At 55.6% G+C, this 15654-nt stretch overlaps 1 protein-coding gene across 7 annotated transcripts in view; it reads left to right on the top strand.

Annotated features, from left to right (window-relative positions):
• The first annotated feature begins 10269 nt into the window (after positions 1-10269).
• The window catches only part of SLC38A10 (solute carrier family 38 member 10), a 38872-nt gene continuing 33487 nt past the window's right edge, over positions 10270-15654 (top strand). For 4 of the 7 annotated variants that reach the window (XM_074320349.2, XM_074320348.2, XM_074320345.2 and 1 more), the window contains exons 1-2: positions 10270-10647; positions 13381-13498. In XM_074320349.2, coding sequence (XP_074176450.2) covers positions 10549-10647; positions 13381-13498 — 217 coding nt within the window. In that variant the 5' untranslated portion in view covers positions 10270-10548. The remainder of the gene's footprint in view (positions 10648-13380; positions 13499-15654) is intronic. The other 3 variants (XM_074320350.2, XM_074320344.2, XM_074320346.2) reach the window with 2 other exon arrangements.

Raw genomic sequence — 15654 nt, 5'->3', positions numbered from 1 at the left:
GCCTCGTCCGGTGGGGCATGCGGGCAGCGGGGGTAAGGACACCCCCTCCCCGCACAAGTTTGGTGGACGCATCACCTCTCCCCCGGCCTGGCTTCTACTCCAAGACTGTCCAGGCCCTAGGAGTCCAGCCTCTGGCAGGCGGGGGCTCCGTGCAGGTGGGACCCCAAGGGTGGAGGGGAAGCTGGCCCCCGGCTGGCGGCCACTATCGCTGCCCATCTATCCCCCTGACAGGTCAATTTTCTCCCGTGTTTTACAGGACCTTTCAGAGCAGGAAATGTGATCCTGTGGCTGATTGATGTCCGTACCTGGCCTTTGTTCACAAGCCTTTGCTCGCCCCCCCCCTCCCCCCCTCCCCCGCCTCTGCAGGGCTGCCTCTGTCCCAGGGTCCAGGCCCTGGCTGGAGGACATTCCTCCCCAGGGAATTCCTGCTCTCGGCCACTTTCAGGGACTGGGTCTGACTGGGCCTGAGCCAACCTCGCCTCTGAAACGGGGAAGAAGGTCATTGTGTTTCCTGACCTTCCAGGATGTGGTTCCACCTGGGCCACATCCCTTCTCACCTGCACTGGTGAGGAGTGGTGTCCTGGGACCATGGGGAGAAGGCTCAAGGTACTGCATCTGGACAGAAGGGCTGCGCCCCGTGCAATGGGAGGGCCCGAGATAATTGGGTTCTTTATGCGTTAAGTCGGCTTTTGTTTCTCAAACAGAGCTCTTCCCTGATGCTATAGCTGAGCCCTCCTTGCACACCTGGGGACAAGGGGTGCTGGTGCCTCTCTCACTGGGTCCTCTGGGGGAGGGGCAGTTGGAGGCCTTAGCAGCCACCTCCTGAATTAACCAAAATCTTTTGTGTACAATCGATGAGCTCTCAATCTTTTATAAAGTAGTCTAGAGCATATTTGGAAAACTTTTAGTGGACATTCCGTGCGAATACAGTTCAATGTCACATGGCCCCCGCCTCGTCCCTACCTCTGCCAGGTGCTCCCTCTCCCAAAGAGAATTCTGGGGACCTGGGACCATGGGTCTAACTTCGCGTCCCCCACAGGTGCTGTGTGCTTTTTGTCACATACTCGGTGTGCTGAGGTGACACTACTGCTAACTGCAGGCTGGACACCTCCCTTCACCTGTCTCCACCAATGCCCAGGGGTCACCCCAGGGGCCCCAGATGCACTGACCACTTAGCTGGAGGGCAAGCAAGCGCATGTATTAAGTCCCTCAACCCAGGCCCTGTGGATGTCTCTAGGAGGGTGGTCCTGGCCCTGACCACCTGGGCTCCCCACTAGGTGGGGAGGGGCAAACTGGCACCCTGGGGGGCACTCACAGGGCAGACTGCCTCCCAGCAGACCCCACCCCTGAGCACTGGGCTCTGTGCTGGAGACTGGCAGGGGCCATGCACGGTCCTTAACTGAGCGAGGAGCCCCACAGGGGGTGGTCCCTTCCCCCACATGGAGGTCCTGGGCTCAGCCTACCTGGCAGCCATGGCATGTGTATATATGAGCCAGACTTTGGCCAGTGGCCTCTGCCTGGCTCTGGGTGTGGACTCCTCACGAGTCACCAGGGGAGGGACAAGTAGAGTCTGCGTGTTATGGCTGACCAGGCGTCCTGGCCAGGCTGTGCCTGCTTATCACCCCCACAGGAGGCCCCCAAAACCCCATTTCCAGCCATCCATTGAGATCCCATTGTCTTCCCAGCCTCATCCTGTGCGATGGCAAGAACAGTGCTGCTTTTATCACCAAAAACTGACTTTGGCTGATAGAAGACCCACCGAGATGAAACTAACAGGGTTGGGGCTTGAGGTTCTACCCAGAGGGGATGATAACCCAGGTCATACGCACCAACCCACCCATTTATCCATCCATCCATCCATAGCTACATTTATTCACCTATATGTCCATCTACCTACTCATATGTTCCCACCCACCCACCCACACACCTACCACCAACTTCTTCCATTCACTTGTCCGTCCATCTACCCATTATCCACTTACCCATCCAACCACCTGTTCATTCATTCACTCATTCATTCATTCACCCATTCTTCCAGCACCTACCATCTCCCTGTCCATTCAAGCGCACTACTGCCCCGCCCCGCCCCCCTTCCTGTATAGTGCACTGACTGGTGCTAGCCACCCAGGCCACAACAGCACACGAGACTTTGCATTAGCCCTAGTGTGGGGGCAGCGACAACATGTGACTCCAGCGGACCTGGGGGCACGTGAGCAGGGCACGTAGAATCCATTGGGGGGAAGGAGAGGGACAGAGAAGCTTCCAGGAGGAGGAGACTGGAGCTTCGATAGCTAGGGAGAAAGGACCTGTTGGGCAGAGGCCAGGAAACGTGGTGGCTCAAGGAGACTGGAGAACACCGTAGGCAGCCCAAGGCTGCAGAGCTGCTGTGACCGGCCTCCTGCCCAGGCCGTGAGGGAAGGGGACAGTTGTGAAAGCCTGTGTTTTGGAGTGGCTGTGGCTTTCCACCAGGGGTGGGGGACCTGATAGGATGGGGCAGGGCCCACTGACCAGCTGAGGCACCCCAATACCCAACTCTATGGGACTTTCCACCAGGAGCCCCTTCCTCCCCTCCCCCAATCCCAGGCCCCTCTTCTCGCAGCCACTCTCCCTACCCTGGAGCTGCATCGTCATTTTAGAAAAAGTCTGCCAAGGAAGAGGGTGGCTGCATGGACTACGCAGCCGCACGGGCCCAATGCCCAGAAGGGCCCGTGGTTTAACACTGTCTTGAAATCAAATAATTTTGTAGTTTCACTTGTGTTTTGCGAGTGGGACAATGGAGTGTGGGCCTGAGGACAGTCGACAGTGCACTGAGCGTGTCCCCAGCATTCTGTGTCACCCCATGCACACATAGAACCCGAGAGCTCCGTGAGTGGAATCCACCACGTGAGGGAGGTCAGCAGGTCCCAAAGTGAGCGCAAGCCAAGTGTGTTCACAGGAGGAAGCAGCCAGGGCTGGGCGTGCCGAGCCAGAAATCCCTTCAAATGCATGAAGGAGGCAATGGCTAGGTGACCAGGGAACCCTCTTGCTTGCGATCCATTCCTACATTGGCCAACCGCTGACATTAAGAATGACGAAGGGAAGAAGAAGGAAGGACGGGCCCGCCCCTTCTCCCCTTCTCTTTCCGGCCCTTCCTGCTCATCAGTTTGCCAGATGAGGATGAAGAAACCAAGTAGCAGCAGGTGAGTTAATTTTGTGTGTGTGTGTGGTGGGGTGAGGAGTGGGGGAGGGTTGTGCCGTTCTGTTAGTACGTCACACAAGACAGAGCGAATGTGTGACATTGGTGATTCTGCGTCTCTTTGCATCTCAAACTCACATTGCATAATATAAAGAAAAACTATGGTAAAATACATGCTAAAAACTTAAAGTTTTCTTTACTTAGAATGACATTAAATAGCAAATAAAAAACACCATAGCAAATCACGAGACCATGGAAGAAAAGGAAAAACTTCATGTTTTCACACCTTCCATGGCATTTTCCCTGCCTTTTGAACAAGGGGCCCGAATTCTCACTTGCATTTGGCCCAATAGATTGTGTAGCGAGTCCTGCAGATGATGGGGTGGGGGGGAGTGTCAGGAAGGTGGGACGGGCACCTTTCAGGAACTCTGTTTGGTGACTCTCCCCCCAAAGCCGCCAACCGTGGTGCGTTCAGTTCTCTGTCAGCTGGGAAATCGAGGTGATCTTGTGGTCAGCCTCCAGGGAGGAGCTTACCACACAAAGGGTCCCTTTCAAGACCCCCACTGGGGACTGGAGGCCCCAGGAAGGGTGGGGGAAGCTTCCTGCCGCTCTGTCCTGTAACTGCCTTCCTCAGAGAGTGGGACCAGAGATGCTCCCCTACTTGGGCCTCCCCTACAGGCCCCCACCATCTCTACGTGTCTCCACCCCAGGGATGCTGAGTCCAGGAGGGGCTGGACCGAGGTGTGACTGAGGGTGTCCAGCAGCTGTTGTGCCCTTTGAACCCTCTACCCACCCACCTGACCAGTGGCCGCCCCCCTCCTGCTGAGTGTGGAGCAGGGGGGCCTCTCTCCCGGCAACACCCTCCTTCCCTCCACATCAGGAGAGTGGGGACAGCTGGAGGAGCCTGGGTCAGGAATCCATGTCTGGTGGCCCTTGTCATTAGCCCCCAACCCCTGATGGGCCCGGCTATGCAATGGGTTTCTGGGCTCAGGGCTTACCACCCCATGGGCCTGGAATGTCATGAGCTCGCCCGTGTTGTCTTCATCCGTGTTTGTCTGGGCACCCGAACCACAACAGTAGCAGCAGCTGGCAGGGACGGTGCCCACGTCCCACACATACCTGCGCTTCCCACAAGTGGCCTGCTTCACCTGCCTCTATGATACCTGACACAGCAGGTACTGTGACCACCTCCCTCCGTCCCCAGTCTTTCACCAACAGAGGTGGTGGCAGGGCCCAAGGTGGCCACTTCCAGAGGAAGGGGTGGGAGTGCTGGAAGCAGGAGGGGGGTGGTGGTCCTCATTGATTAAGCACCTGCTGTGTACTAGGCCCTTGGTAGGCCTCACTTCATTTACTGCCGTGGCTGAGGGAAGGGGTACGGTCAGCGCTATATATTCAGGTAAGGAAACTGAGGCTCAGATGAAGACTGGCTGGAAGGAGGGGACACGACTTGAACTTTGGTGGAGACTGTGGTCCCCTCAGCAGCAGCTCCCCTGAAAGAGATGACAACAGGCTGCCTTCATGCGGGCGGGGGTCCTCCAGCACCTGTCAGAGGCAGGCACTGTTCCCCACCACACGTTATGTGAGGGGACTTGAGGATTCCACACCCTTTGGGTCCTGCCCCTGGCCCCCTGCAACCTTCTGCCTGGGACCCCATCCCCCAGGCCCAGCTCCAGCCCTCCACCTGGGGAGCAGAGGGGCCTGGGTCCCCAGGGAGAGCCTGTCTCGTAACTCCCATCTGCGCTCCCATCTCCATCACCCCTCGGCTGTCACTGGCTCTAATTACTCAGGCTCCATCTGCTGGGCCTCCGCACAGCTGGGGAGGCCCTCAGAAGCTCTACCCCGCCCAGGCATGTCGCATTCCTGCATACCTCCCCCAGGCCTGCTGCCCTGCCCCACTGAGGGGCACCCGTGCAGGGAGCCTGGGGGCTGCAGCTGCTGGATGGGGGCGTCTGGATATAGCCCAACTGTGTCCTGGGACTCCCAGCTGTGTCTCCCTCCCCCGCCCCCATCCTAGCTCTGTCTCCAAACCTGGCAAAGATAAGTCAGTAATTTACCACCAGGGCCTGCTGGGGCCACCTGGAGGAGCTCTGGTGTTCTGATACTGAGGGCGAGGGAAAGACTTCCCCAGACAGGGACGCTCCCACACCAGGGGACCCTCTAATCACTTTCCAGGGTTGTCCTATCCCCTGGGACTCACAGCCTTCCCTGGTGTCTGGACAAACCCTGTTTGGGTCATGCCTCTTAGGGGAGACAGGTGACACCTCTGCATCCTGGGCTGCTGCCTTGGGGGAGAGCCTGTCCTGGGGCCCACTGAAGGGCTAGAGAGGAAGGTAGGTGGGGGCTCCCAGGCCCTTCCCCACCACTGCAGGCTGCATTTGCTTGACTGAGGCCACCATTACTGCTCTCTTCCTTCTGCAGGGTGAAGTGGCCTGTTCCCACTCACTCTAAAAGCCATCTCACCGCTGCCGCCTGGGGAGCAGGGGTGCTGCCCTGTGCCCCTCCCTGGCCTGTCCTGCAGAGGGTCTTTGGGGCAGGGAGCAGGGTGGGCTGTATGTGCTGGGGTCTCAGCCTCAGCTTCACCCCAAACTGCCAGGCTGAGCTGGACAGAAGGTGGCCATGGGGCCACCTGGCTGTCAAGTGCCAGTTCCTGACCTGCTTGGTGTGTCAGGAGAATGAAGCCAGATGGAAGACGTGCTCAGAGGTGGCCTCTGCTGCCCCCGTGTCCCCTCTGTCTCCAGCCCCAAGGGGAAGGGAGACTTCCTGCCGGTTTTGCGGGGTCCTGCCATGGGAACCCGCTGTGCTGAGGCTGTGGGGAGGGCACCTGGGCCTGTGCACACAGCTCCCTGTGTCCAGACACGCGACTCTGCACCTCTGTGTCCAGGCAGCTCTCCCCTCGTGTCTGGAATTTTTAGAAAAGGGAAAGAAATGTAGGTGAAAGCAGATTTTCTATCTTGTTGAATTCTCAGCTGCCCCTCTAATTATAAGATGATAATGAGGTTCAGGGGCAGTTTCCTCCTGGTGGCCATGATTGTAATCTGCAGCTTTTGTCTGAGCTGGGACATCACAAAGGTCACACTGTCCCTGCAGCTCAGCCTGGCCATACCCAAGCCCCTCCCTGCTGGGCCTGGGGACTGGCTGTTGGCTAGGACCTGGCCGAGGGCTCCCCATTCAGACCAGGGAAAGGGGAGGCCCTGGTGGGAACCAGGTCTACAGAGGGCCACACGAGGCCCCCGAAGCTTGTGCGCAGGCCAGCCTGGGGTCGGGTCTGTAACAGTGTTGATTATGTCCTCTTTCCCCTAAAGTGGCCTACAGTGTCCTCAGGGGCCAGTCCCCAGGCACCGTGAGGAACCCACCATCAGAGGGAAGATGCCGCCCCCCTCAGCTCAGCTCAGGGGTCAGAGGCGAGTGGTCCTGAAGTGCATGGCTTTGGAGCCACAATGCCCTGCGTCCACTTGGGAGTTATGTGGCCTCGAGCCTTCGCCTCTGTGAGCCTCAGTTTCCCCATCTGAAGTGGAGAGGGTAGCAGTTAGGGATTGCTGTCAGGAAACCCAAACAACAGTGGCTTAAACACCAGAGGTTTGCTCCTTGGTGGTGACAGCCTGGGGCTGGAGGTGCCTTCTCTCACCACGGCCGCCGTCCCTGGTGTTCATGGCTCATTCCTTCCTCGGCAAATGCTACAGAGCTGGCCTTTTCGTAGGTGAGATGGCCAAGAAGCAGGCGACATAAAAATAGTAACAAAGAGTGTGTTAGAAGGTGGTAAGTACTATAAGAGGACCCCAGGCAAGGGGGTGGATTGGGAGGGAGGGTTGGTGCCTCTTTTTTTTTTTTTTTCATTTAAAAAAAATTTTTATATTAATTTCAGGTGAACAGCAGTGTGCCATTTTCAATAGGACGACAGAGTGGCCTCCTAGAGAGGTAAGGTGGGGACAGAGGCGTGAAGGATGGGAAAGAGCACTCCAAGCAGAGGGGACAGCCAGTGGGAAGGCCTAGGGGGGGGCCACCAGCAGGAGTGTGGCTGGAGTGGAGCAGGTGGTGGGGGCTATGGTGCAGGGCCCTGGGAGGGCCTGGCCTACTCTGCGTGGGAAGGTCTGAGCAGAAGTGGAGATATCTGACCTTGTGGTGAGCAGACTGTGAGGCGGCCAGGTGGGGGCACCTGGTGAGGAGAGCATCACAGCCGTCATGGTGGAAACAGGAAGTGCTAAGAATCCCTGATGGGGAAGGCAGTTTCTTCCCTGGGTCCCGTGCCCCTCCGCCCGTCTATCAGGAAATCTTGTTGAATCCATGGTCAGATGGGCAGTGAACCCCTGCTGAGAAGGGTGGTGGGGAGTGAGGCAGGTGGGAACCCCCAGATCTTTGGCTCTGTCCTGACCAGGCCTGCCCCTCTGTGCCACCTTCTCTCCTCTCATGATAACCTGGGGGAGACACCTGGAACGATGGCCTCAGGCCCCTCAGCAGTCTGGAGGGGCCACCTCTCCCTAGTCACCAGGGCTAGTGAGAGTCATTGTGGCCTCTGACCCCCAACCACAGCAAACATTGTCCTGGGGACAGAGGCCACCAGGACATGGGGAGGGAGTGGTGCCAGCTAGAAAGCACCAAAGAACATGGGAGCTGTGAATGGAGGCAGACACCCCAGGTCCCAGGTGCCCTCTAGTTCTAGAATTTGCTCCTGGAGATGAGAGCCCTGGAGGTTCCATCATCAAAGGCTGTGCTTCCTCGACCAGGCAGGGCCTGGTTCCCTTTCCACTTCCTGATTTCCCGTTCACCCCTCTATAGGACCCTTCTGGATGGCTTATGGGCACTGGGGCCTCTGATCTGAACGACCTGGAGCTTGGCAGGCCTTCTGAGCCGCTGGGTGTGGGGGGGGCCTGGTCCTACCCTTGGTCCAGCTGTCCACTGGTCTCCCTCAGGGCTGGCCTGGCCTCTGGACTGGACAGCGCCTATCTGCCTTCCAGGATTCTCACCTTCACAGTTCCCAGGGACTCAGGGCTGGGTGGGGGCACTGGAGGACTGGATGGTAGGTCTGTGCTTTTTCCAATGGATGTTCTCATGTCTGCCCAGGTCTAGCCAGAAGCCTCTGGAGGCAGGGGTGACAAGTGTAAAGCCCCCCACGCCCACCCCAGGTGACCATGAGCAGCCCTCCTGACTTCCTCCCAAAACCTGAGCCACTAGGGGTCACCAATAGCCTGGGCTCTGGGAAAGCCCCTGGCCCAGCTGCTTTTGAGCACCAGCTGGGGAGTTAGAGATTATGAAGGGAAGGACAGCAGGATGAACGGTCTGGCCCTGGACCCCCAGGACTATTTGGGGGTGTTGGTGTGTATTCATGGCTTTCGGTATATATAGATAGACTTAGGAAGAAATGTAGATGTGAGTGTGTGTACACGCACATGTGTCTTCCAGCTCTGTCCATCACGAGACCCAGGGTCAGTGGCACCCCAACAGCTGTGCACACACCTGGGGCCCAGATCTTGGTTTCTATTACCATTGTCCACCAGAAGAAGCCAGGGCTCCTTGGAAAAATGACTGAATCCAGGAAAAGTACAAGACGAGCCTGTAACATCTTGTGAATCAAGAAAGCAAGGAAGTGCTCAGAGAACCAAGGAGACACATCAAAGGACACAGGCGCCCGCTGAAGGGGCTCTCACCGTCCCAATCGTGGACAATTGGAGCATCAAAACAAATAATGACAGTAATAGATTACACCCATTGAATAACAGAGGAAACCGCAAGCCACACTGATACAAATGAATTAATAAATTGAAAGTTTGACAAGGACTGGGATATTTAGTTTCAAAGTACCTCCCCACAGAGCACTCATCCATTACAAAGGAGAAAGAAGTAACTTGACAGTGGAGAAGCCTATCCAGTCAAGTGACAAAGACAAATCATTGGTAATGGGACAAACCAAAATCGAGCAGCACCTGACAGGATTCAGTGAAAACATGCATCGCTTCTGTGATATTTCTGCTGAAGAAACGTAACATGACTGTCATCATGATTATGGGAGGCAGAATAACGCCCTCCCCAAAGATGTGCCCCCCTTAATCCCCAGAGCCTGTGAACATGCTACCTGATGGGGCCAAAGGGCCTTTGCAGTTGTGATTAAGGTTACAGACCTTGAGTTGGGGAGTGATCCTGGATTATCTGGATGGGTTCAATTGAATCACACGAACCCTTAAAATTGGAGAACTTTGCCGGCTGGGTTCCTGAGGTGCGATGTGAGGAGTTGACGCCCTCCCCTGCGTTGCTGGTGTTACAGGTGGGGGAGGAGGCCATGTGCCAGGGAACACAGTGGCCTCTAGAAGCTGGAAATGGCCCTCAGTTTACAATTGGCAAGAAAACGGGGGCCTTGGTCCTACCGCCAGAAGGAACTGAGTTCTGCCAACTGTTGGTTAAGCGAAGTTTGAGGTGATTTCTTAGGACAGAATGAAAAACGAATAGAGTGAGGAGAGACGTCAGACAAACCCAAACTGAGGGACACAGGGTTAGTCATCAAGCACATAGAAAGAACTCAAAATGTGTACAAACAAGACACAAACAGCTAATTAGAACAACGGGCAAGAATGAATGAGCGTTTCACAGAGGAAATGGGAATGGACAATACAAATACAAGCAGATTTACGCCATTTGTAATTACGGAGAACAAATTAAAACCACAATGAAATTCCAGTCTATTCCCTGGATTGGCCAAATTGATGATACCAGTTGTTGGTGACAATGTAGAACAGGGGTCCACAGCCTTTGGGCCTTGGGCCAAACTGGGCCAGCCAATGTTTTTGTAAATAAATGTGTATGCTCTAGGGTTGCCTTCCCTGAAACCCCGCTCCTCTCCGGACGGCGCGGCGACACCCTTTCCTTCCTGCCCCCACTGCCCTTCCTGATGGGGGCTCTGCAGGGGGAGTCCCTAGCTCTCCAGCCCTGCAAGATGGGGTGCAGTAGCCCTGTAAGAGAGCGCCCCGCCCCTCTCATTGGTTCCCGACCCTCCTAGCCCCGCCCCTCCCTGCCTAGCTGACGCCGAGCCCCGCCCCTCCCTGCCAGGCCCTACCCCGCCCCCGCAGGCCCCGCCCTCGTGCCGTCACTTCCGGGCAGAGGAACTCACGGAAGGCGGAAGTGTCCGTGCGGGGCGGCCGCGATGCTAGGCTGAGGAGTGCCTGGTTGGCACCTGGCAGCTCTTCCGGGTTTGGGCACAGGGAAGCGGAGGCGGCCGGCGGGAGTGAACGGGGGACGATGCCTTGAGGAGGCCGCGGGGCCTGGCGGGGTCTGGAGGTTGACCGCCCCCGCCGTCTTCCCGCGAGGCCGCCTCCTCCAGGCAGCCGACCGTCCCGCTGTCGACCAGGCGCCTCGCACCCGGACTCCCGGGCCCCAGACCCCGCGCTATGACCGCGGCCGCCGCCTCCAACTGGGGGCTGATCATGAACATAGTGAACAGCATCGTAGGGGTCAGTGTACTCACCATGCCCTTCTGCTTCAAACAGGTGAGTCCAGCGGGCAGTGGGCGGCGCCCTCGCTGCTCCGGGCTCACCTCGCTCCCGGCCCGCTGCTCACCCGGTCGGGTGGATCCAGGGCGGGTGGAGGCGGCTCCGCGGCCCCCCGCCTCGGGGTCTGCAGGAGGAATCCAAGAGATGAGAAGCTCACGCAGTCTCGGCGCTGTCAGCCAGTTCCACGCAATTATATCGTGACTTAGACGGAAGCGCAAAGTGGAGCAGAGCAAAACGATCTCCCCACAATGGACAGTGACCCGAGGAGTCTGTTACTTTATTGTCATTTTTTAAAAACTCAGAGCCTACTGCCCTTGCCTGCAGAAGCACACACTCAGGCAGGTCCCCCAGGCCTTGGAACTAGATCGGGGCGCTGCTTACAAAGTGATTACAGAGTTTGCCAGGCTGTACACTTAAGATCTTTGCATTTTGCGATGTGCAAATATTACCTCAATTGAAAAAATCTGAAGTATTAAAAAATTGGTATCATGCCAACATTAAATACCACAGGAAAGGAAGTCATCATTTCTGAGGCGTGGATTCGTTTGGCTTCTGTTTAAATAATCCACAAATAAACAGGCATTTGGTACTTTAGGAAACGGAGGTTGTTGGTTGATGGAATCATCAAATTGGGTAACTTATTTCCTAACAATTCCCTTCTCAGCTTCCTGTGTGCCAAGGGTGGAGTTGCTCCCCCAGCCCCACGGGGGCGCGAGCTGCCCGCTAGAGAGCTGGCTTGCCTGAGGGGTCGGAGGGGTGGGACACGGGAACGGCAGGTGGCTGTCAGGTCAGTCGAGTCTTGTGTGATGAAACCAAATGGGCAGAAAAATGAGAAATAGATGGATATTTTGGAACTGAAAATGGTCACCAGTAGTTTAATTTTAGATTAACAGACACTTTGCATTTTTCATATTTAGCATCTTTTGGATAAAAATAGCAAAAAAACAATTTTTTTCAACCTGGAGATTTCGATTCTCCACCTGGAGAGCTGCAGCCTGTCTGGGTGAGAATGCGTTTAGGGTTCCCTTGTGAGTTGTTGCTCTCACTTGGCTGATGAGCATGTTGGCAGAAGGATGGAGGCCCCGCAGGCAGTTGTAGGAAGCTGAGCTGGCGGCTTCTTGCGCCCCTGGGGCAACATCTGTATCTGGGCATTGTGAATGCCAGCGTGGGTGGCCAGCTCTGGGTGTTTTTGGAAGGACTTCGTGTCCCAGAGTGCACTGCGACTTGCCTGGCACAGAGCTGCACCCTGGGTCGCAGAGTTGGCTGGTGGTGCATCTGCAAGGCCCGTGCTGCCAGCCTTCATGCCTGCGTGGGATGTGCCACTGTGGCAGGGCTCTGTGTAGACACCTGAGAAATACACTTTGGGGTCCAGGAGATTTGGCTGTCCACAGACTCTGAGTGTCTTCCATGTGGTGGGCACAGGCCCCTGCCAGGGCATTTAAACATGGGCCAGACTGACTTGCTCAGGAAGAGCTCGTAGCTCAGTGGTGGAAGTCCGCATAGAAGTCAGGACCTGGAGATGTTCACCGTCCCCAGGGCCTGGCAGAGTTAGGAGGGCTGTGCTCCTGTCGGCTCAGCGTCTTCTCCTCTGAGGGAAGGCCCCGGCCAGAGCACAGCAGGAGGCAAGCGGGCGACTTGGCATGTGTAATGTTAGTGTCTGGCAGCCAAGTCACTTAAAAATGTTTGGTTTTGGGGCTTTTTTTGTTTGTTTGTTTGGTTTCAGTAATTCTGGTACTGTTAAAAAAACTTCACATTTCATTGAAGTATAATGTGCAGACAGAAAAGTGCACGTTTTAGCTGTTCTCTTGATGAATTTTCATACAGTGAGCCAACACATGTAACTATTAATAGCTCCCACACCAAGGAGCATAACCGCGCCCGCACCCCTCTAATCACTGAAGGGTCCACCTGTGCACTGCCCACACCAGAGATCAGTGTTGCCTGTTTTTCAGCTTCATGGGAATGGAATTATGTTGTATGTTCATTTTAATGTCTGGCTAGGCTTCCAGTTTGTGGACATAGCACAATTTATTCATTCTTTTGCCTCTGCTGGGCACATTTGGTGTTTCCTCCCTGGGGCCCCGTGAACGCACACGCACGGCCTCTGACTCTGTGTCTGCATTTCTGTGGGGTATTTCCCTCCGAGTAAAGAGCAGTATCTTAGGCTTTGTGTACGTTCAGCTCTAGTAGATACGAGCAGGACATTTGGGTTGTTTCTTCAGTTTTTGGATTATGGATAAACTTGCTATAAACATTCGCATTCAGGTTTCTGCGTGAACACATGTTTTCATTTCTCTTGGCTAAATACCTAGAGTGCAATTGCTGGGTCAGATGGTAAGTATCTGTTTAACTTACAAGAAAGGTGTAAATGTCATTGTTAATCTTTTCCTTCCAGAATATCTTCACCACTCATAGTTGTTGATCCACGTGGTAGAAGGTGGTACACCGTAGGGGTGTGCAGAGAACTGGGGAGACACCAGCTAGCTGTTCATTAAGACTCTCAGAGTGGCCAGGAAGGAAACGGAACCTGGTGTTCTTTTAGCATCACGCACACATCTTAGGTCCCTGGACAAAGCGTGTGGCCGCCATCCAGGGAAATGGTCCCTGTCAGTGCTGAGGCCGGGGAAGTGGAGGGGGTGGTTTGGAAACCACGGACATGCTGGTCAATGTGAGGTACATATAGCAGGACAGTTTTACCTTGTTAATGTCTCTTTTTCTTTTACCTTTCAGTGTGGCATCGTCCTGGGGGCCCTGCTCTTGGTTTTCTGCTCTTGGATGACGCACCAGTCCTGTATGTTCTTGGTGAAATCCGCCAGCCTGAGCAAACGGAGGACTTACGCCGGCCTGGGTGAGACGCTGGCTCTCGGAGTGGTGGCTGGACCCCACTGAGCACCTTCGTAAGAAGCGCAGTGCTCTGGTCCGGGGGTGGGGCCCTTACTCCTTTATTTATTCACTTTTCTTCCACTATTTTTACAGAGTTCCTTGAACAGCAATTCTTTTCCTTATTTTAAAATTTAGTGCAATTCTTAAAAATGGTTACTATAATCACATGCTTCAAAACTGAGGTGATAGGAAGGGTCTGAGGTGAAGTTTCCCTCCTGCCCTTGTTGTCCTTTAAGCAAATACACCCGAGAGAGAGTCTCCCTCCACATTCAGGCAGAACCAGCAGACCCAGCCCTCTGCGGACTTGCTTATTGTCTGTCCCTCCTGAATCCCAGAGCTGCCCAACAGGGCCTTGCTCTACCTCCCCCACCCCTAATGTCACAGAAGACACTGTCCCTGGGCAGGCCTGTCGCCAGGCTCAACTCACCCGTCTGCCCAGTGGTGTTCTCTGTTCCCTGATGCTACTGGTTGCAGTTTTATTTCCTTTAGTTTTCTTTCTTCCTTTGATTCCGGTGGAGGGGGAGAAGGCTGTGCTTTGTGTTTCCTTTCAATTTGGAATATTCTGGCAGCTTGGCTCTGGGGTCAGGTCCTCACTTTCCTGCTGCCCTCGGGCTGCCCTGTGAAGACCACATTGTTTCTGCGGAACCTGCGGCCCTGCATTTTGTTCTTGGAAAGTTCAGTGTGGGTGTTGAAATAGCAAATGCATGTCTCAGGAGCCGGTGTGTGCGTGTCTGGGGAAAATTCCTGGCCCCCGGATGAAAGCACTTGACCCCCCAGCCAGTGTGTGGCCGGGATGCTGGGTCCTCCCGAGGAGGCCTTCCCTGGCCCTCAGCTCACAGCTGTCACAGCGAGGGGAGATGGTGTGCAGAGTTCCAGGGGCCAAAGAAAACAGAGACGTCTGCAGGAGCCACGTGTGGGCCTTTGGCAGCACCGCCTCTGCTTCCTTCCAGCGTGTCCACTTTGCATTGGCACTGAGACACTAGCGTTTGTTCTGACCTCAGGACTGAAGGGTGCTTCCTTCTTCCTCTGTGATGAGAATGGTGCTGTCAGACTCTTGTTGGAGTCACCGGACGAAGTGAAATTTACTGGCTAACTTTGACCCATGGTGAGAGCTCATTTAGCTTGGGATGAAATGTGTGCCAGGGCCGCCCCTTCATCTGTATGGCCAGGTTCTTGGGGGTGACCCTATTTACCCCACTGAGGGTCTCTATACAGTAGAATTCCTGTGGCCGACGCCCCAGGATATGCTTGGCTGCGCCTGAAAGAGGGCAGGTGACCCGAGATTAGGGAGGCCCTGGGTTTTGACAGCTGCCTGTCTGTTATTCTTAGAAAGTCCCTGAGAAGGCAAACCAGTTTGGCCACATGTGGAAGACTGAAAGAAAGCTGCCCGTGGACACCCTTCCACGTGGCTGCCTGGGGCTCCCACTTTTAACTGGTTGGGGTGACCGCAGCCCACTTCTTACTGCTAGAAGCAAAGAGGTTCGAAACCACCAGTGGTCTTCCGCTGTGTCTGCTACCAAACAAGATGGCTTCCACAGAGTCCCCGGGGCCAGGCTGAGCATTAGCCACCTTTTGTCCTGGCTTGGTCTTGGCCCGTCTCTCAGAAATGGAGGGACCCAGCGCTTGGAAAGGAGCTGAGACGGGAAGAGCTGAGAATCTCCCTACCCCGTGGGTCAGCAGCCCTGGGCCGGTTCCTGCTATTGCTGCGCCATTTCCCCTGTCGTCCCTTTCTCCTGGGTAAGGGACGCCACCGAGAGCTTGCGCTGTGCCATAGAGGGTGGCCTGAGAGGAGAGCCTGCTGCATCCGGGTGCCGCAGGCCAGGACAGACAGCCTGGGTCATCAGATCCCGTGGCGCGTGTCATCTGCTGGGTCCTTGGGCATCGGCCAGCTGTGGGGGCAAGGAGATGGACAGACGGCCTCCGTCCAGACCTGGGGACAGTGCCAGATGGTGTGGAAGTGTCCGGAGCAGCAAGCAGAGCTTGAGCTAGCCCATCTAAGTCGCTTAGCCCTTGGCAGTCACAGGGTGTGGTCAGTGTGTGGTCACAGCATGTGGCATCTGCTGCAGACTGGACTTTGCCTGTTTGGGGAATCACAGCACCGGCGGGTTTTTTTCTTGGTGG

The sequence above is a fragment of the Rhinolophus sinicus genome, chromosome 12, assembly GCF_057876585.1.
Source record: "Rhinolophus sinicus isolate RSI-liver-muscle chromosome 12, RSI-T2T, whole genome shotgun sequence".
Classification (NCBI taxonomy): Eukaryota; Metazoa; Chordata; class Mammalia; order Chiroptera; family Rhinolophidae; genus Rhinolophus; species Rhinolophus sinicus.
The sequence above is the reverse complement of the archived record's forward strand: the minus strand, read 5'-3'. Positions and strand labels throughout refer to the sequence as shown.